The 22,500-nt window shown below is 49.8% G+C and overlaps 1 protein-coding gene across 1 annotated transcript in view; it reads left to right on the forward strand.

Moving 5' to 3' along the window:
* unc5a (unc-5 netrin receptor A) overlaps positions 1 to 22,500 on the forward strand; it is a 152,321-nt gene that overhangs the window by 96,809 nt on the left and 33,012 nt on the right. Inside the window, 1 exon segment of the mRNA XM_062524624.1 lies at positions 15,611 to 15,775. Coding sequence (XP_062380608.1) covers positions 15,611 to 15,775 — 165 coding nt within the window.

The raw sequence follows: 22,500 nt of genomic DNA on the forward strand, positions 1-22,500 counted from the left end.
TGCACTGCACGCGAACGCCACGTGTTAGCCCGAGAGGGCCAAGTGGATCAGCCGCGTAAGGTTGTCGCTGTTTGAAGAGTAAAGAAGTGTGTGTGTGTGTGTGTGTGTGTGTGTGTGTGTGTGTGTGTGTGTGTGTGTGTGTGTGTGTTTTTTATGTCGTCTTTTTTCCTGTACAAATCGTGACGTGTTTTTGATTTACCTTGCCACCTAATGTGAGCGAAAGGTGTGTTTTTATGATTCCGTAATAATAAGAGAATGATTTTGTGTCACGGTGATGAAAATGAGAGGAAAAGAGTGAACATATTGGCTGTTGAATATAATAGAGCGGTTACCAGTCAAAGCATCAGCATGTTGCATTTCAATTGTCCGGAAATAGACAAATAAAGAAATAAAATAACGGAACAAAAAAGAGAAAACAATTATGGTAAAAGGTGATAGCAGATTAGATAGGTTGTTGAATTCTGATTGAATTGCGGTTTGTGGGCATTTTGATGGAAGGTTTCAAAAAGGCTGCAGAAATGGCGGAGCCAAGACCATTTTTTGCTCCCTTGTTTGCTTTTTTATGCTGTCAATCAGGGGAGCTTGTTCCGAGGCCAGAACCTTTTCAGACCGAGTGGGCCAGGGAAAATTGGCCAGTGTGAAGCGATAGCCAATTTGCCACCATTGTAATACTAATTATTTCGAAAAAAAAAAAAATAGCAGAGTGAATAGCCTTTGATCAACAGGACCATTACCAATGCTCCTTTAAGGGAAGTCCGTGGCTTTGCATAAAATTACTGCCTTTGCGAAACGCGGAAGACTTCCTCTCGGTCCCCCATTGGACGGCGCAGCGGCGGGCCGGAATAAGAGGTGTTAATAATGACTCCCTATCGGAGCAGGGGCGGGCGAGAACCCCGAGATGCATTTTAACGAGGTCCGCCGGACACGGGCAGGCAGGCAGGCGCCGCGGCCGCCACACTCGCCACACTAAGAGGTAATCAGAGGCCTGAGCCGGCGAGCAATTTTCCTCGCCACGGTGGGCAATCAATTTCCGCGAGCGCGGGGTGAGAGAATGAGTCGAGCTGGGCCATGGTACAGATTTAAGGTGGGAGGGGGGGGAGTGGAGTGAGAAGGGGGGGGGGGTATTAAGAGGGCAGCCAGCGCAGAGTGTAAACCAGACGACTAGTGATCAAGACTTTTAGCCCGAGACAACAAATCAGCGGAGTTCAGCGGAAGGGCCCATGAATGGCCGTGATCACCCGCCGGGGCGGCTGGACTGCTGTGCGGACTTCATTAGAGAACGCTGACTGGATTTCAGCACTCGTGCGTCATGATTAGGGTTTGGGTAATTACAAAGCCCTCAGAACAATCAAATGGGCTCCGAGCACAGTGTGCGTGTGAGAGTGTATGTGCGTTTGTGTGTGTGTCCATGTCCGTGTCTCCGTGTGTGTGTGTGTGTGTGGGGTTCCTTGTCATTTGGAAATGTAGTATTGTGTACGCCTGTGTCCAGAATTACACCCATTGGTGCTCAAAAGTGTCCCTATCCATTCTTACCCAACTGTACCCACAATAAGGTGTTGTCCTTCTCCTCTAACCTTGGAGTGTAGTAGGGGCAAGATGCTCTCATAACGCTAGTCATGAAGCAACTCCAGGAAATGGATTAATGACTAGATATGACAAACCACCATGCAAATGAGTCCCCACCTTGAGAACTAATTAATCTAGAGTGAAGAAGATGGAGGAGGAGGAAGAGGAAGCCATTCTTTACTTTTGCTGCCGGCCTGCCTTGAGCACCTTGGCCAAGGTCAGCAGCAGGGCGTGGTGTGATGCATCGCTGCTGGCCCCCTGTGTGTGCTGTTGCGGTGGGCTCGTGTTAGGAGCAGCCGTAATGACGGAAGTGTCCAGAGGAGTGGCCCCTCAGTGTGTGCTGCTGTCTTGCTCTCTCTCTCTCTCTCTCTCTCTCTCTCTCTCTCTCTCTCTCTCTCTCTCTCTCTCTCTCTCTCTCTCTCTCTCTCTCTCTTGCTCTGTCGCTTTCTTTTCCTCTCTCTCTAACTCTCTCTAACTCTAGCTCTCGCTCTCTCTCACTCTCTCCAACTCTCTCTCTCTATTGCTCGCTCTCTCTCTCTCTTTCTCTCGCTCTCTTGCTCTGTCGCTTTCTTTTCCTCTGTCTCTCTAACTCTCTCTCTCTTGCTCTCTCTCTCTTGCTCTCTCTTTCTCTTGTGTGCTCTCTCACTCTCTCTCTCTCTTGCTCTCTCTCGCTGTCACTCTCTCGCGCATGCTCTCTCTCTCTCGCTCGCTGTCGCTCTTGCTCTCGCTCTAACCCTCTCTTGCTATCGCTAACTCTCTCTATCTCTCTCTCTCTCTCTCTCTCTCTCTCTCTCTCTCTCTCTCTCTCTCTCTCTCTCTCTTGCTCACCCCTCTGTACCCATCTTGTGGACTTGTGGCACTGGAATGAAAAAATGAAATAGGGAAGGAAAAAAAGCACAGACAACAATAAAGTCTATCAAATCAGTGAACTGGGAACCAAAGCATTCTCTGTCAACATTTCCATGCTGGTGCATCCTGGGTAATACCGACTGGCTGTCACTCAGTGTCTGTTCTCAGCACGGCTGTGCCTGCACTCCAGACGAGCGCCGCAGCCTGAAGCGACAGCAAACATACTCATACACGTACTTTAAACATGTTCTAGTCCAGACACAGTTACACATGTGTAAACATGTTCTTGCATGTTTTTGTCCAAACACATTTACAGTACGTGTAGACATGTTCTAGTCCAAAGGCACATGTTGACATTTTTCTATGTTCAAGTCCAAACCCATTCAGATGGAGACATGTCTTGGCACAAATATATTTACATGTTTACATTATTTGGACAGGTTCTAGTCCAAACCCATTTAGACGGAGACGTGTCTTGGTACAAATATTTGTACAAATGTGGACAGGTTCTAGTCCAAACCCATTTAGTTGGAGACGTGTCTTGGCTCAAACATGTTTACATATGGGGACAGGCTCTGGACATGTAGACATTTAGACACGTGTAGCCCAAGCGATGCCCGTCGGGTAGTCCTGACTCGCTCTGTTCCTTTTTTCCCTCCCCTCCCTCCTTCCCTCTCATCCCTCCCTACTGGTCACCCTCCTCTTCCTGTTTTCACATCTTCTCTCTCTTTCTCCTCACTCCTCCCTCCCTCATTCCCTCTATCTCCTCCTTCCTCTCCTCACCTTCCTTCCTACTTTCTGTTGTCACTCCCCTCTCCTCTTCCTCTTCTCCTCACATCTTTTTCCCTCTCTCCTGTTCTTTCTCTTCATCCCTCCTCCTCTCCCCCTCCTCCTCCTCATCTCCTCCTCCCCTCTCCTCTCCTCCTCTCCTCTCCTCTCCTCCTCTCCTCTCCTCCTTTCCTCTCCTCCTCTCCTCTCCTCTCCTCTCCTCTCCTCTCCTCTCCTCCTCCTCATCCTCTCCTCCTCTCCTCCATCCCCCCTGCTCCTCTCCTCCTCTCCTCCTCTCCTCTCCTCTCCTCCCCTGCTCCCTGTGGGCTGGTAGTGAACGGCGGCTGGTCCACCTGGTCCACATGGTCGGCGTGCAGCGCCGTGTGCGGCCGTGGCTGGCAGAAGAGGAGCCGCAGCTGCACTAACCCCACCCCCCTCAACGGAGGCAGCTCCTGCGAGGGGCAGAGCGTCCAGAAAAGCGCCTGCACCGCCACCTGTCCAGGTAACACCCCCCCACCCCCCCACTCCCACCCCCACCTGTCCAGGATACTCCTCCACCTCCAACTCCACCTTCTCCTCCTTCTCCTTCTCCTCCTCCTCTGCATCCTCCTCCACTCTCTTCACCTCCACCACACCTGCCTCTAGTGCTCCGTTGCTTTTTTTACCTCTCTGTCTCTCTCTCTATCTATCTCTCTCTCTCTCTCTCTCACTCTCTCTCTATCTATCTCTCTCTCTCACCCTCTCTCTCTGTCTTTCATACATGCATACGTTATACATGCATACTTGATATATTGCTTTCTCTGTCGTACTTTCTTTCCTGCGCTCGCCATCTTTCTTTTCTTGTCTTTCTCTGGTTTATGCTGTTGTCTCTCTACCGCTGAATACCACTTGAACTTTGTTAGGGCCCCTGGTCAAGGCTGGGGTGAGCACTTGTGTAAGAGAATGTGTGTGCAGACGTGCGTGCGCATGTCTTGTGTGTATTTGTGTGGGTCGTACATGTGTATTTTGGTTTGTCTGAGGTGGGTATGAAAAAAGAGACAGAGAGAGTGTGTTTTATGTGTGTGCACATAGGTATATGTGTATGTGTGCATATGTCCTTGTCTGTGTGCAAATGTATTTGTGTGTACGCACTTGGTGGGTATGTTTAAGGGTGTGTGCGTGTGTGTGTGGGTGGGTGAGTTGGTGGGTGTGTGTGTGTGTTAGTGTGCGCCGTCTTTTATTGATTTTTTTTCACTCTGACTCTTCATCTCCCTTCTCATGTTATTCATTCTGATGGTGCAATCATGATGTACTCTCCGAGGGAAGGAATGTTTTCACTTTCTCTCCCGTTCACCCTCTCTCTCTTTCTCTCTCTCTCCCCCTCACTCCCTCTCTATCTGTTTCTCTCTCCCTCATTCTCTCTCTATCTGTTTCTCTCTCTCCCCCTCATTCTCTCTCTATCTGTTTCTCTCTCTCTCCCTCACTCTCTCTCTATCTGTTTCTCTCTCTCTCTCCCTCACTCTCTCTCTATCTGTTTCTCTCTCTCATACCCTCTTGCTGTCCCTCTCTCCTCTCTTTCTCTCCTCTTGCTCCCACTCTTTCCCACTCTACTCTCTTTACTCTCTCCTCTCTCTCTCCCCCTCCCTCTCTACTCTCCTCCCTCTCTCCTCTTCTCTCCTCTCCTGTCCTCTCTCTCCCTCTCTACTCTCTACTCTCCTCTCCTCTCCTCTCCCTCTTTACTCTCCCTCTCTCCTCTTCTCTCCTCTACTCTCCTCTCCTATCCTCTATCTCCCTCTCTACTCTCCTCTCCTCTCTGTCTTGCTCTCTCTCTCCTCCTCTTCTCTCCTCTCCTCTCCTCTCCTCTCCTCTACTCTCTCTCCCTCTCCTCTCCCCTCTCCTCTCCTCTCCCCTCTCCCTCTCCTCTCCTCTCCCTCTCCCTCTCCTCTCTCTCCCTCTCTCCTCTAGATTGTATTCATGTCATGAGTGCGCTCTCCTCCTCCCTCTCGTCTCCAGAGAGGGCACAGGCACGCTGTTGTGGCAGGGCAGCAAGTTCACCTGATGTTGTTTACACTCCAGCCATCCAGCATGCAGCATTAGCGGCAGAATGAGTGCGGTTGTGGCACATTAACACTCTCAGAGGCGTAGAAAAAGGATGGGGGGAGGAGAGGTGGGTTGCGGGGGGGGGGGGGGGGATTCAGGGGTGTGCGGTGGGGAGGTGGGAAGCGAGAGAATCGAGAGAGGCCAGGAGAGGGTGAGGAATGGATAGAGTGGGAGAGAAAAGAAAGAATTGATCTGAGAGTGTGAACAAAAAAAGCGGATGAATGGTGGACAAAAAACGGAAAAAGAGGGCACCCGTTGTTCCTCGTTGTACCATCCTCCTCCCTTTTCTACCTCTTTCTCTCCTTCTCCATCTTTTCTCCCCTCCTCCTCTCCTCCTCTCCTCTCCTCTCCTCTCCTCTTGTGCACGCGAGAGCAACAGCAGCAGCAGCAGCAGCAGCAGGCCTGATTCTCCTCAGTAGCTATTGATCCCCTGCAGCTTGAAATGGATGTCAGGCTGCGCCACGTTCAGGCGGACATTAGGGCCTGATGGAGGGCTGGGGGCAGGGTGGGGTCGGGTTGACTTGGGGAATGAGGGTGTGTGTGTGTGTGTGTGTGTGTGTGTGTGTGTGTGTGAGAGAGAGAGTGTGAGTGAGGGGTGGATGGGGAGGGTGAGTGAGGGTCCCTGGATGGCCAAGGGACTGCAGACGGGTTCAGAGAAAGGGGAGGGTTGGAGGGTTGGGGGGTTGGGAGTGGGGGGGGGGGGGGTTGGCAACCGAAATGGCATTCTACAGACGTTGCTGACCGGCGGAAAATCTCCCCACACTCTGTAAACAGGAGAGGAAATCGAAGCCTTTTGTCAGCTGCAGACCTACTTCTCTACTCTCTCCATCCCTCCCTCCCTCCTTCCCTCTCTCCATCCCACCCTCCCTCTCTCCCTCTATCCCTCCCTCCCTGCCTCCCTCCCTCCCTCCCTCCCTGCCTCCCTCCAATCCCTCAACCTCCTCCACCCACCCTTCCCTCCCTTTTTCACTCTCTCTGATTCTCTCGCTCTCTCCTCTACTCCCCCCACCCACCCACCCACCCTCCCTCCCTTCGAACGTGAGGGTTTATCTACTTAAGCCAATCTCGTGTTTCATTACAAAGCCTCCATGTAATTTAATAAGACATCACCTTACATCACACTGTAAGTAACATGCCCTCAGAATACCACGCTTTTGGAGTGTGAGGAGGATGGGTGAAGATGTTTTGTGGTGTGTGTGTGTGTGTGTGTGTGTGTGTGTGTGTGTGTGTGTGTGTGTGTGTGTGTGTGTGTGTGTGTGTGTGTGTGTGTGTGTGTGTGTGTGTGTGTGTGTGTGTGTGTGTGTGTGTGTGTGTGTGTGTGTGTGTGTGTGTGTGTGTGTGTGTGTGTGTGTGTGTGTGTGTGTGTGGTGAGAGAGGGGGCTTGTGCTGAAAATAAACGGCTGAAGAGAAAGAGGGGAAAAGTGTAGCCTAAGCGATCGGTGTGCCGTGGGGATTTTCTTGTGGATGCGGATGGGTATTTCACCCGATTAGGCCCCAGATTGTGAGCTAGTGGAGCATGGCGTGGGAGCGGCCAGCCACACTGGGCAGAGGGGGTGGGAGAGCACTCTGCCAGCTGGAACGGGCTGGACACACTGGCAAGGAGGGCAGCTGGGCTCAGGAGGGCAGAGTTGGAGGTTGTGACCACCGCTCTCTCCTTAAGGACTCACTTAGTTACACCCACTGTTCCTGTGTCTGTGTGTGTGTGTGTGTGTGTGTGTGCAGTGACTATGAGAGATAGAACTGGTGCTGGCAAGCAAGCAAGCCTCCAAGTCCCATCAAAGACGCCTCACTCACACTAAAGGAGTGTCCCCTTAGCCCTTTCTACGTAGTCCTCTCTCCACGTGTTCTCCCTCCACACACACACACACACACACACACACACACACACACACACACACACAATGCCACCACCCCCCGCCCTGGCCGCTGCTCCTGGAGGATGACCCTCCGCCCACCTCTCTGTCCCCGCCCATGTCCCTCCACACACACACACACACACACACACACACACACACACACACACTCTCCTGGAGGCTGACCCTCCGCCCACCTCCCAGTCCCCGCCCACGTCCATTACTCAGAGCCACAAAGACGGGCGGTGACGGCCGCGGCCCCTAAGAATCACATCTGAGCGCTCGTGCCGATTTATCAAAATGTGCTTGTGGACTCCGGCGGCCATAAATCATCATTTACCGAGCAGAGCAGGGCCCCGTGGGCGCCGGGGATGGTGTTTCTGTTACACGGGACGGACGAGAGGGATGGAAACACACACACACACACACACACACACACACACACACACACACACACACATACACACACACACACACACACACACACACACACAGATGCACGCGCGCACACACACACACACACACACACAGCTACACACAGTTACACACACACACACAGACACACACACACACACACACAGCTACACAACACACACACACAGACACAGCTACACACAACTACACACACACACACACACACACACACAGATGCACGCGCGCACACACACACACACACACACACACACAGCTACACACAGTTACACACACACATACAGACACACACACACACACACAGCTACACAACACACACACACACACACACAGCTACACACAACTACACACACACACACATACACACACAGCTACACACAGTTACACACACACATTAACACACACACACACAGCTACACAACACACACACACACACACACACACACAGCTACACACACGCAATCTCACACACACACACTCTGCTGATATATGACCTCAGTGTTGTCTCTCTTTGTCTTTCATTTCCAGCTCTCCTCTGTTTTCTGTTATTCCAAAGCGCTGATAAGCCTTTACCATTTTGTTTTCATGAATAAAAGAGCGCCAGGAGAAAATATGACACCCTCTCAGGGTTTAGCATATAAGAACTCCCTTATCGGTCAAGAATATCTTCCACCCTCGCTTTACAGAGGGAGCCCATTTCGTACAGTAAGTTCATAAAACTCAAGACGAGGGTAAAATATGTTCCTCAGGCCCTTCACAATGTGACGTTCTTTTTTCCTTTGAACCCAGCGATAAATAGTGTGTTTCTTCCTCCAGATCAATTTAGTTAATGGTGCCAAAACCTTTCTCTCTCTCTCGTTTTCTTGCACAGATAAAAAGGAAATATCACAATGGCTTTTGGACAATTAGGAAAAATCAATTTATCTCTGCTCTCTCTCTCTTTGTCTCTGTCTCTGTCTCTGTCTCTCTCTCTCTCTCTCTCATTCTCCCTCGCTCTCTTCACCGCCTGCTTCTCTCTCCTTCGCAAACTGACTTATGAAATGGTAGCTTTTGAAAAGGCTGAAATTGTCTGATGAGGTCTTTTATCCTGGCTCTGATGAATGTCTCCCTCACTCTCTGATGGATACAGACCTCTCTCCAGTGAAGTGGCTTGTTCAGCTGAAAATGTATGAAAAAAAATTTGAGGGGGAAACAAAGCTTCCAACATCAGAGCACTACATCAGCAGAGTGAGGACAGCCATGTGTTGGTAAAGGTGTTAGCAGACTAGGCTAGCCCAACATACAGTAGCACTGCTCTCCATAGTTCTATAACTAAATACATGCACAAATGCACAAACTGTAGGTACGCATACACACACACACACACACACACACACACACGCACACACACACACGCACAAATGCACACACACACACACACACACACACACACAAATGCACACATGCACACACTCATAAATACACATGTGCACACACACACACACACACACACACACACACACACACACACCTCTACAGGACCGCATAAAGCCCATGCAGCCCTGGCTTCTATGGGAGCTTCCAGACAGCAATGACACAAAAATGTCATCCTGGTCAAGGTAACCAAAAAAAAGCCCATTTCCTGTCAAGCCTTCAGTGTGAGGGCAAGACAGCTCCCATTGATTGATTTCAGCTTGAAAAGCTTGCAGGCTTATTTATTTTGTGGACACTCACTTTTTCACCTCCATCTCTCACTCCCACTCTCTCCGCTCCCGATTAATCCGCAAAAAAAAGCCTATTATCCTCTCCCAGGCTGGACATGTGGCTTGGTATAGTTTTATTGCAAAGTTAAATAGACTTAAATGTTTAGCCATCAGTCAAAATTCATCTTCGTCCACATGTCTGAGCAGGTGTCTGCCTCTATCTCATCCCAGTCTGATCGCAACTTGATTTGCAATTGAATCTGTTTCATTACAATTCACATTCCATCAATCTGTCCGTCAATCTGTCTGTCTGTCTGCTTATCTATGTGCATTGTCTCATTGTTCGTTACGGGTCCAAATCTGATTGCGCGTTAAGTCCGTGTCAGGATAAATCACATGTGGATCTATCTACATTTGATCTGCCTGTCCTTCTACCTGTCTGCCTACCTATCCACCTGCCCCATCACATTTGTTCTCATCAGGCTTGATTTCCCATTGCACTGACTATGTAAAAGATAAGTATGTTCTGTGGACTCCTAATGCAGTTGATACAGTTACCGCTCTACAAGACTGACTGGCCGTCTCGTCCGTCCGGTGTGTGGACGTTGGCCTGTCAAAAGCCATTGTTATCTGTGGCGGATTTCAGGCAGTTTCCTGTGTTTTTCCTTCATTCTCTATCGTTTTTTCTTTTCTCTTTTTTTCAATGCAAGATAAAGTGCTGGCCCTCGTGAATAAGATCCAGCCAAATTAGGTTACAGATAAGGCCTGGTGCCAGAGTTTGAGAGAGAGAACGAGAGAGAGTTAGAGAGAAGCCCTTGTCTGACTGTCTAAAACAGCTCTCACCCTACTACACCCTTGTTCCTCTCTCTCTCTCTCTCTCCCTCGCTCTTTTATCATTCTTTTTTCCTCTCTCATTTGCTCTTGCATGCTTGCTCTCTCCCTCATGGTCTCGCGTTCTGTCTCTCTCTCTCTCCTCCCCAATTGCGTGCTCTCTGCCTCTCACTCACTCTCTCTCCCTCTGTGTGTCTCTTGCTTATTCTGACAGTCTTTTTTTGGCCTCTCTCTTTCTCTCTCTTTTTGTTTCTCTCTCTTTTACTCTCTGTCTGTTTCTCTCCATCTCTCTCTCTCTCTCTCTCTCTCTCTCTCTCTCTGTCCTCTCTCTCTCTCGCTCTTGCTCTTGTAAGCCTGCGGAGGCCTTACCTGTGCTGCTAAATAAATCATGTGTAGCCTTGAGCAGAGAAATTAGCCCAGCCACGCAGGGAACCCCGTCGGCCTCCATCACAAATCGACCATTCTGGATCTTACCCAGGGCCATCCCAGTGTGCACTTCCCGCGTCGGACCACAGGGGGCCCCACACAGAAGCGCCTACTTCAAAAACACACACAAAAAACAAAGTGCTTTCCTGAAGAACCTGTTTAATTGCTGCCATCTTCAAAATTAATTATTCAGTTGGTGCGACTTGGACGTTTCACCTCATTGACGGGCTTTTTTTGGGGGGGAGGGCTGTGAAGTGCCGGTAATTGTGTGGTGGCGCTCAGACAAGGGAAAGAAATCGAGCTAATAAATGCTATCAGTGAAATAATCTTCTCTTTCCCATTGGTGAGCATTTGTATTTGAAGTTGTATGTCATTGAGGAAAGCAAGTCTAAGCTTTTTATCCTTGAATTCATCTTCTTAAAAACCTTGAATTATATTAGTTGATGAGGTCATGAGCTTAGCAGGTTGAAACGGATAAATATGCATAAATAAACATAAATATTAAGAACTCGCGCTCAGAGGTCGACGTTTGTTAATTTCCCGTTAAATAATGTCAACATCCCTTTTATTTAGCATCTCTTGCTCTTGGTTTCACCCGGGCGCCGCGCGGCGCTGTGTGGAAGCAAACAGAGAAGGAGCAGCTCCGTGACACAGCGTCCACACGCTATCTCGGCACGCTCCTTATCGGGACACCTGTCTGTTTGTTGTCTCCTTTCTATCAGGCTCTGGGGCTTTCTTCTCTTTTCTTTTTTGCTCTCCCTTTCTCTTTTGCTTTTTTTTTGCTTTTTCTTTTTTCTCCCTCCTCCCTCTCTCACTCCTTCACTCCCTCCCTCTCCTCTCCGCCAACGCTCCTCCAGATTGCAGGACGAGTGTTGACTCGGGCCGTACCTGCTGATCTGAAAAGTAATTGGCCACCTCCACTCCACTGCACCCTCCCTCCCTCCCTCTCCTCCTCCACCTCCTCCCTCGTCTGCCACCGCCTCCTCCTCCTCCTCCTCCTGCTCTCTCGTCTGGGCTCAAGGACGCGCGGTGGCCGAGGGTGGCGCGGACCACGGCAGCGCGGCGCGACACGGCACGCAGCCCAGCGGAGTCGAGCGGCAAATGGGCCCTCCCGCCGCTGCTTAAAGAGCGCTCGGCCGCCCGGCCGCCCTTCAGCTCCGGCTCCCCCGTCCTTCGGCAGAGGCCCGCGAGCCGGGGCCTGCCGCTGCGCTCCGGCATTACAGTCAGGGCCGGCCGGAGAGTGCCGCCGCCACAGCACACCGGCACTGCCGCCGCCACCGCCATAACCTGTTGTGCAGGATGATTGGAAACCGGCCGGCACATTCTTGAAGCAGGAGTGGGGGGGGGGGGGAGGGAGGGGAGGGGTTGCGGGGGAGGAGAAGCTTTGTGTTGTAGAGGTCACTCTTTGTATTTGCAGCTCTTGCGAGGGTGACATTTTTTTGTTTTTCATTTCTGAGAGAGGTTTGCCGAGAGCGCCTGTCGCATTTGCTCGATTGGAAATTGGCCAGATGATGGGTTTTTTTTAGCATTTTTAGCATTGTTTTTGTTTTATTCATGTCTTTTACATCAATTTTTGGCATTTTCTTTTCTCATAACATCCTATTTGTCAACCCACAACACACACACACACACACACACACACACACACACACCACCTCCGTTTTGCCTCCTTTGTGTGAAAGAGGAATACATTGTTCCAACTTTTCATATTTCATTAAATAAAATTCATTACAGATTTTTTTTCTCTCTCTCTCTCTTTCTTTTTTTTCTTTTCTTCCCCCCACCCCCTCAGCTGTGTGCCTGGATGCGTCCACAGTTTATTCACAGTCACTTCCACATGAGGATTGGGTGTTTGTAAATACTGTACCTCATGGGCTCATAATCCAATCCAAATCGTGGCCTTGTGCAGAACACAGGCGCCTCTCCCTTCACTGTTACAGGGTGGTCTCAGCAGGCTGCTTGGAGGGTCCCATAGCTGGCTAAAACCCCATTTTAGCACAAAAAAAGGAAACAAAGGCCACATTCATCGTATTGTTTATGTTCTCCTGGCCGGTAGCATATAGATAGTAGGAACGGTGTATGTATGTACTGTATGCATGCATGCATGTATGTATGTATGTATGTGTGTGTGATGATAATATTATAATGTATTCAGCTGGGACTAATTCCCAATTCAATCGGCCCCAGCCGTGCATAATGATTCGCTCGGCCCACGGACGGGTTCACTCAATGCCAGGCAAGGACAATTACATGATTGGTTCTGCTCCTCCTGCCAAAAGTAACAGTTGGAATGGGGACCAGAGCTGTGTCAGCATGTGACACACACACACACACACCACACACACACACCATTGCATGAGCATACATACAGCTAATGACTCACACACATAGACAGATAGATGCACACAAACACACACATGCACACACACACACCCAAGGGCTCATATGGAAATATGGACCAACACTAGAAACACACACTGGTTACACACAGAGACAGACAACACATACATGATACATTGAGACACACACACACACACACCCCAGACACACACACATTGTACAAAAAAAGGACAATCTTTCCAGCATGCCTTATTAGACCCGCTGTGCAGATTTAAATACAATTCATCCCATCCAAAGACAAGTGCCAGAAGGAAATGACTCGGTATCTCCCCCCATTAATATGAATAATAACCCTACTTATGCCCAATTTATTTTTAAATAGGCGGCTATTTGCGACTTCTTAACCCGGGTCCCTGGCTTATATTTTATTTACCAGCGCGCACGCAGACCCCTGGTGACCTGTTGTACGGGGTGTGTACGTGGGCCGGTCACTGCAAAGGCTTGGCACTGATGAAGGCAGGGACGGGGGTGGGGAGGAAGAGGAGGAGGAGGAGGAGGAGGAGGAGCGGGTTGGTGGTGAGAGGAAGAGACAGCAGAGAGCCTGGGATGCAGCCTCACTGTCATCAGTGCCTCATAACAAACTCTGCTCTAGTTCACCTCTCTCTCTTGGTTTCTCTCTCTCTCTCTCTCTCTCTTGTTCCTCTGTTGTTTCCTCTCTCTCTCTTGGTTTTTCCTCTTTTACTGTCCCTCTGTCTTTCTACCCCCATCCTTCCTGCATCTCTGTATCCTCCATTCTCCCTTGTTCTCTCTCTTTCTCTCTCTCTCTCTCTCTCTGACGCACACACCCTCCCTCTCTCTCTCTCTCTCTCTCTCTCCCTCCCCCCCACCCCTCTCTCTCTCTCTCTCTCTCTCTCTCTCTCTCTCCCTCCCCCCCCCCCTCTCTCTCCCTCTCTCTCTCTCTCTCTCTCTCTCTCTCTCTCTCTCTCTCTCTCTCTCTCTCTCTCTCTCTCTCTCCTCTCTCTCTCTCTTCTCTCCACTGCCTTGCCCTGGGAGAGACCCGGTGCCCCCAGAGAGCTCATTACTGCCCGTGTTCATATTAGCCCTGTGGTAACCTTCTAGAACCTGCCATCATGTCAGTCTGAATATCACTCCCAGTATGGCCTCCAGTGAAGCCCTGCACTCGCCTGGGCTCGCGCTGACTTATGCACTCTCCCAAAAACACAGAGAGAGAGGGAGAGAGAACAGAAAGAGAGAGAGAGGGAGTGGGGGTAAAAGAGAGCGAAAGAGAGAGAGAGAGAATCGGGGGGGGGGGGGGGGGATGCCCTCATCTGTCCTCACTTAGCTTGGCTGGGGAAGGAACAGTCCGGAAATTTACTTGCCATGGCACGGTCGCTGTGCCCAAATGATCCACTGCTTTGCCTCCCCCTGCCCTCCTAATATGCTTCCTTTTATTTTGCCCTCCGAAAGAACACTCTGATGCTCCGCCTGCAACCCCAACACACTCGCACACATACTCTCTCTCTCTCTTTCTTTCTGTCTTTCTCTCTCTCTCTCTTTCTTTCCCTCTCTCTCTTTCTCTCTCTCTCTTTCTTTCCCTCTCTCTCTTTTTCTCTCTCTGTTTCTTTCTTTCTCCATCTCTCCCACTCTTGTTCCCACAAGCGCACCGCATCAAGCCAAACATAATTCCATTTTCTCTGCGCGATGGCCATTTGTTGTGCAGCGTGGCGCAACAGCCTGCAACCTCGGGTCATGGGAAAGACTGCCCGCATCAATCGTCTCTGTAATACTGTGCTCATAAGCTAACAGCCAGCAGAAGGCTCAGTGCCTGTGTGTGTGTGTGTGTGTGTGTGTGTGTGTGTGTGTGTGTGTGTGTGTGCGCAGCCAAGTGTGTGTGCGCGCAGCCAAGTGTGTGTGTGTGTGTGGTGGACATTGTGTGTGTGTTTGTATGGGGAGTGGGAGGTTGGATGGCGTTTGGTTGACCCTGTTGCTCCCACTGAAGAGTAATGTCTCTGGCTGGCTGCTATTCATTGTTAGCGCCACCGAATGGAGAGGCGAATGCATCTACTGTAAGAGATGTTTGTGCCGGCGACTGAAAAAGCATCTCTTTGAATTCCAGCTGCGAGAAAATGAGGAAAATTGGAGCAGGGAGATTATTTTCTTCATTACATTCTTCCTTATCAGTATGAGATGCTAAATGTGAGGGGGAATCCCTTTATGCGTGTTTAAGGGGAATTGTGTGTGTGTGTGTGTGTGTGTGTGTGTGTGTGTGTGTGTGAGAGAGAGAGAGAGAGAGAGAGAGAGAGAGAGTGAGTGACATCTCTCTATGTACAGTAGATGAGTAGAGGAGTATCCTTGTGTGCCTCTGTGTATGATGCTATTTGTGTGCTACTACTTGTGATGTTTGCACTGTATATTCATGTTATGTTTTTACACATGCATCTGACAGGTCTTGTCTGTGCGCGTGTGTGTTCCTATCACCGTGACGACTATAGGCGTTTGTGGTGGGCATCACAAGGGCAGCACTCTACCCCCCGTAAACACGGCTGTCATTACGCATCAGCGTTGCCTAGCGCCACACGGCGAAATCTGCATCTGCCCGAGCCTGTCTGTGATCTGCCTGTGACCTTTTTGACCCCCACGTCTGACAGCGTTTTATTCTCTCTCTCTTTCTTTCTTTCTCTCTCTCTCTCTCTTTCATCCGTCTGTCTGTCTGTCGATCTATCCATCCATCTGTCCGTCCCTCCATCCGCGTGCGCGCTCTCCCTGCGGTGGGTGGCGCTGCAGTGGACGGCGGGTGGAGCGAGTGGAGCAAGTGGTCGGCGTGCGGGGCCGACTGCGCCATGTGGCGGAGCCGCGAGTGCTCCCAGCCCACGCCCGGCACCGGGGGCAAGGACTGCCAGGGCACCGACCTCCAGTCCCTCAACTGCACCAGCGAGCAGTGCCCGCAGAGTGAGTAGACACACACACACACACACACACACACACACACACACACACACACACACACACACACACACACACACACACACACACACATTTTAATGCTTTTATTCGGACCTTAACACAGGGGAAGATTCACAGATTCCAAACATTGAAGGAAGTGAGTTACACACTTAGGCAAGTCTGATCAAACACAGAATGCTTTGTGCTTTTTTTTTCTTTCTTCTAAACTACATGATTATGGGTAAACACACACACAAACATACTCACACACTCACACTCACACTTTTTCCACACATTTCCACATGGCTATAACACAGATAGTATAGTAATTATCTAAGTACTGTACTGTATGTACCATACAACACATGTTCATGTTCCACCAATGCACAGGCATTTACCGTACATACACACACCATTCATAGAGTGGAATGGTTTCCTTGGCGACCACTGACTTGATTCTCTTCAAGGAGGCGTTTATTTAATTTTTTTTAAATCTTGAAATGTCTTCAGATGGAGAACCATGTGGTCTTGAGGCTTACACAAATACACAAAATATGTGCCATTCATGTACAACCCCATGCAAAGGCACTTACATACTCACACTCTTCATAGAATGGAATGATGACTGGAATGGTTTCCTTGGCGACCACTGACATGGCTTTCTCTCTTCTGGCCAGTGTTGGAGGTTTTTTTTTTTTTTCTATTTTATTATCTGTGAAATGTCTTGAGATAGAGGATTGTGTGGTTTCAGACTTCTCGGTGTGGTGTGTGTGGTTTCTATCTGTACCCTTGGGGGATAATCATTACCACCCAGCAGCTCGGCTCCCCGTGTATGATCAATTGTTACCACGCTCTTAGGGTGTTATTTGCTCAATAACATACAGGAGCTGATGGTATGCTGCAAATGTACCATGATAGTTATAGGTCTATTGCACCAAATGTTCCCACAGGCACACATATATTCACTGCTTATCGAGATGTTGATGCACTCCTAGTTTTTGTATCCAGTTTGTCAACATGAAGTTTGTCCATGATTTTAACTATTAAAAAGCGATTAAAACTTATCTGGAAGCGCTACCTTCCCGTTAAGGTCTCTAGTTCGTAATCAGTCCCCCAGATCATTAGTTGTAATTCAGCATATGCCAGTCAGTCAGTCAGCGGCTCCATGAGTCCCATGCAATCTAACAGTAATACAAATCGTGATGGCAAGTATGCAGTAGTGAAATGAGCAGAATGTGTGCAGTAATGGAACTCGGGGGAGTATATTGCATCCTGCACTCTAGAACTTGTTAGGATTCCGATGATATGAATCCGCACAGATTGTTAAAAAATGTATTGCACAACCACGCTGTATGATGTTATGTCCATATTACAAGTGACTCTGTAATGAATTAATGAATGAATGAATTAATAATCATTTTACTGTAGTTCATCCTTTATGCATAATGTATAATTGAACAAATGTTTTACATATTTAATGTCAGTCATAGCGAATGTATTTTTAAATGCCCTCACAAGGTAAATAGACAGTCCTGTGATAAGGTTAGTATCTAATACAGAGATACAATCTTTTCTGATATTTTGATCTCCTCTGTCCATTCAGAAGTTAGAAACTAAGCATCCATTATGCTTCCTGGTAGTCTGATTCTCTTAATCTTAAATTCTCTTAATTTAAGATTTTACAAAATGTGTAGTTTGTTTAATTCATTTATTGTCCCATTACTGAGAATGTGTTTATCAATATTTTATCTATTAAGCATCAATACTATTGGTCTGTGTACTGGCAGTGTGTTAAGAGATGAGCTAGTCGGGGGGTGTGGGGGTGGGGGGTGGGGGGCAGTCGTGTTCTCCATGTGATGTTTTATCTATGGCCTCGACCCAACACAGGGAAACCCGGAGTAGCACATAGAATGCTGTGGATGATGCGTCAGTGGGGGACAGTTGTGACCATGTGGGAAGGGGCTATTAATGGAGTCTGTTTGATCTGCGGGTGAGGAATGGATCCATCACGCAAACACACTGCACAAGGTAGAGCGAGTAGCCTCACACCGCACAGCGGCATAGTGGAGCTCTCTATTCTCTCCTATTATGTCTATATCTCTCTCTCTACCTCTCTCTCTCTCTGTATGTGTACCTCCTCTCTCTCCCTCTCTCTCTCTCCCTCTCTCACTCTCTCTCTCACTCTCTCTCTCTCTCTCCCTCTCTCTCCCTCTCTCTCCCTCTCTCCATCTCTCTCCCTCTCTCTCCCTCTCTCTCCGTCTCCCTCGGTCTCTCCCTGTCTCAGTGAGTCAGTCGTGAGCTGGGTACCTTCTGTGAATTCTGCAGAGTCTCGGTCCGAACTGCCCCGGCGTCTGGTTAATTGTTTATGTTGCTGGACCTCCACACTCTCACTCACACCGTTGGACAGGAGCGAGCAGTGGGCGGGTTGGTTGGTGGTCTGTGAATAGAACGGCATCCCTCGATGGGTTTGTGCTCAAATAAAATAACGAAATAAATAAATAAAAACAGAGAGTCTGGGTTATCGACCAGCGCACGTTACAGCCCTAGCAGCACACTCTGCACCAAAATAACACTGGACAGCTCCGGACAGAGCTGAAGCGAAAGAAGAGGGGTGCAGAGGAGATTTAAGGAGACCAGAGATGGAGGGAGAGAGAGAGGGATGGAGGGAGGGAGGGAGGGAGAGAGAGAGGAAAGAAAGAATAGAGATTGACCAAGAAATTGAAAGTGGCAGAGAAGTGCCCCCCCCCCTCCCCTCTTTTCTTCCGAGTCCTCTGGTGTGTCCAAGAAGTGTGCGGCCGCAGTCAGTGTGTCATTAATTGGTCCATATTGTGGGAATTATAGGGAGTGCGCTCCACATTATGGCGGCCTTGGGGAAATTGGCTCGGCGGGGTGCTCGGCCAAGCAGATGGACATCAAAAGGAGAGTGTGTGCCGAAGACACACACACACACACACACACGGACACACACACACACACACACAAACCCCTCCTCCCCCCCCACACTACAGCCTTCTCCCCGCCCAAGGATCAAAGGAATGGTATTTTGATTTCCATTCGGATAAGCATTCCTGCGCATCCTTATCAACGGAGGAATATTAATGCGGCTCCGTGTAGCTGCGCGGCCGGACAAATCCTGGCCGTGTGTTTGGGGTCGAAGGTCACCAGCCCGCGCCATATGTGCGGCAACCATGGAGGAGGCAGACTGGTAGAGATTGTTTGTTTGTGTGTGTGTGTGTGTGTGTGTGCACGTTTGTGTGTGAGTGTGTGTGTATACGTATGCATGTACATTTGCTCTTCACTACCCGAGCACAAAGGTCACCAGCCCCTCACACCAGCCTCAAGGGTGTCTTCAGCCAAGTGCCACCCCCCACACACACGCAAGCACATAAATGTGCATACACACACACACACACACACACACACATAAACATACACATACACACACCCACACATACACAAAAATGCACACATATAAAGAAATCCACCATATGCATTTACACACACACACACACACACACACACACACACACACACACACTCACCGCACACAAACAAAAAAAATCTTTCGACCTGCATATAGTCACTCACCGAGTATAGCCTCTCACAAAACCACCCGTAAACAAACATTCCAAGAGGCACAAACATAGAGAGAGAGAGAGAGAGAGAGAGAGAGAGAGAGAGAGAGAGAGCCGCGAGATGCTGGCCACCCTCAACTTTCTGTCCCAATCTGTTCCCGGCAGATGCGATTCCGTACACAATGGCCCATGATGAATGGTAATAAGCCGAGCGGAGTCATCGCCTCACCCGCTTTGGGCTAGTCAGCAGCTCCTGGGCTGTATGTTTTGCGGCTAATTATCCGGAAACTTCCGTGGGATGCCGACAGAAAGCCCCCCCCCCCCACACACACACACACGCACACATCCACACACACTCACATACACACTCACACTCCTCTTTCCTTTTGTCTTTGGAGGGTTAAGGTATCAGGGGGGCTCCAGAGTGAAGCGCTTTTCTTCTGAATTATGTTCACAGTGATTAATTACCCCCCCCTTCTCCCTAAGAGCGTCCCCCGGTAATGGCTACTGTCTCTTCTGTGAGCGACAATCTCTAAATGCTTCCTGGTTTTTGCGGCGGAGGCCCTGACAGGAAGTACTGTTGGCTGTGACGTCCAGAGGGACTGAAGGTTGTCGAGTTGCGGGGGGGAGCAGATCGGAAGCCAAATGGCCCTTTTATTTCAGCCGCATATTTATGAGCTTCGGCTATCTTCTGGTGCAAACGAAAATGAAAATAAGTACTGTACAATATTTGAAAAAAAAAAAACCTGTGAGCTCTGAATGTGTGTGTGTGTGTGTGTGTGTGTGTGTGTGTGTGTGTGTGTGTGTGTGTGAGGATATAATGAGTCACTTGGCTCACAGCCAGCCCCCCCGTCCTTTAACCGGTACCAGGTGTGGGGTGACGTGCAGTCGGCGCGATGGCGCTCCATTTAGAGGTGCAGCGGAAAATGAAAGCAACACCCGTGATTAGAGGGTCTTAATTTGTGCGATGGAGCTAATGAACACCTTTAAAAGCACATCATTTTTTAAAGCTCTTTGTAGATAAACGCTTATTTGAGCTAATTGAAATCATAATTCTAACCTGCAAGCATGCAGCTGTATGGCCACTGTTTTCCTCTGTGTAGTAGTGTTTCGGAGAAATTTGACAGTTTTTTAGCGGTGTAAGTCTCACAACAAAGCTCCGTTTGTGTTTCCGTTGTTATTTTTCGTTCCACCTTGGGTTTAAGTGGGGAGGCTTGGGGCGGGGGGAAGAAAAAAGAGGCTTGCTGTTTTGTTTTTTTTTCCCCCGAGTGCACGTTTCGCTGTGGCCATCCAGTGAGATGAACCGATTGCATTGTTTTCCGGGCAGTAATGGTCACGTTCACATTGAGGATTTTAGTGGCCATATTACCATGACCTTAGGTACTGCCCAAGTTATTCATCTTTGTAAAAAGGTGCGCCTCAGCGAACGGCCCTGAGATGAAATATCTCCCCGGCGCCGTGATGAATACCTGTGGATGCTAAGCGAGGGACCCCGAGCCTCTCTGTGTTTTATCAATGCAGGAAGGGAGCCCACAGTGGGGCAGAGCAGCAGTTAGTGGAAATGTTACCTCTCTCTCCACACGCACAAACACACACACACGAGTATACACACACATAGATATTCGCATCCGCACACACGCATACAGGCATGCTGATATTTACTACTGAATCATGCTGGTCAAATCTAAACGTCGAGCTCTCCATCGTTAGTTTGACAAAGCCGATAAACATGCGAGATCTCGCTGCCCCGGAAAAACTGAGAGACGTCATTCCTCAGCAAGCTTCGCACCTCCTCAAGGCAAGTGCGAGGCCCCCTGCTGCCTTGGCCAGCCCCTGAACCCCACCACAAACCCCCCCCTCCTCACCCCCAGACCCGGCGCCTCAATCCCCTACTGAGCTGTGAGGATGAGGCAGGCTGAGAGCGTGCGGAGGGGAGGGGGAGGGGGAGGGGGTGTCTGCTGCTCCAGCCGGCGCGTTAGCGGTAGCGGTAGCACGCGTGTGCACGCTGGTGGGTGGGTGGTTTGGGCGGGTGGATAACGGTAGGAATCGGTGACGTCACCGCCGCGCCGGTGAGTAATCGGCAGCCCTCTAGCAAGCGACAGACCGACGGCGATCCCTGCCGCGAGCAGAGCGGCTAGAAAAGATGTTTAAAACCCGAAGCTTAAACCTCCTCCCCTCTGGCCACTGCCACCGCCGCCTCACCCCGCCCAGCCCCGCTACACCTACCCACCCCCACCTCCCACCTCCAACCCCCCACCCCCCCCCCCCCTCTCTGGCTCACGCCTCTGCACCAGGTGGAGGAGAGATATCGAGTGCAGTGCGGGATGCAATACCCAGCTCTACTTGGGTAAAAGAGGAGAGGGGAAAAAATACATAAGGTTGAATCCGTCCAATTATAAGACCTGATTAACTGTGTCAATTAAACTGTGATAGACGTCCTTTCAATTATTGGCCGTCTGCATGAAAATCGATGGTTGTGGCCTAGGGGCCGAGATGCCGGGGGGGCGCCGGGGGGTGGTGGGGGGTGGGGGGGGGACAGGAGTCCGCGCCAAGGATCGTTGCGGCGTGGCACCTGGTGGCCCTGATAAAAACTCAAGTTAGTGATGCTCTGATAAGCTCAAGGAGATTACACTCAGAACAAAGGAGCCAGGAGGGGCGCAGAGAGGTGAAGGGACCTCCACAAAGGGTGCCGTCAGTCCAATGTGTGTGTGTGTGTGTGTGTGTGTGTGTGTGTGTGTGTGTCTGTGTGTGTGTGTCTGTGTGTGTGTGTGTGTGTGTCTGTCTGTGTGTGTGTGTGTGTGTGTTTGTGTGTGTGTGTGTTTGTGTGTGTGTACGTGTGTCTGTCTGTCTGTTATTGAATCATTGAACCACAGACTGGGAAGGTCACCCAGGTGCCCTGGCAGCAAGAAAAAAAGCGAATAAAGAAAGAAAAAAAAAGCTCAAATGCCGCCCTCTGTTTATGAAAGTGTGTTTACGGGAGCCAGCAGAGATGATGATCTCCCCCTCGCCGTGCTGCTCACAAACGGGCTCCGGAGAGCTTGCTCTCAGCCATGCTCTCCTTTTATTATACAGGTAGAAGCCACATTCTCATTAGTGTGTGTGTGTGTGTATGTGTGTGTATATATCACACTCTCCCCACGCCATCACTGCTCTGAT

Source organism: Sardina pilchardus, chromosome 21, assembly GCF_963854185.1.
Source record: "Sardina pilchardus chromosome 21, fSarPil1.1, whole genome shotgun sequence".
NCBI lineage: Eukaryota > Metazoa > Chordata > Actinopteri > Clupeiformes > Clupeidae > Sardina > Sardina pilchardus.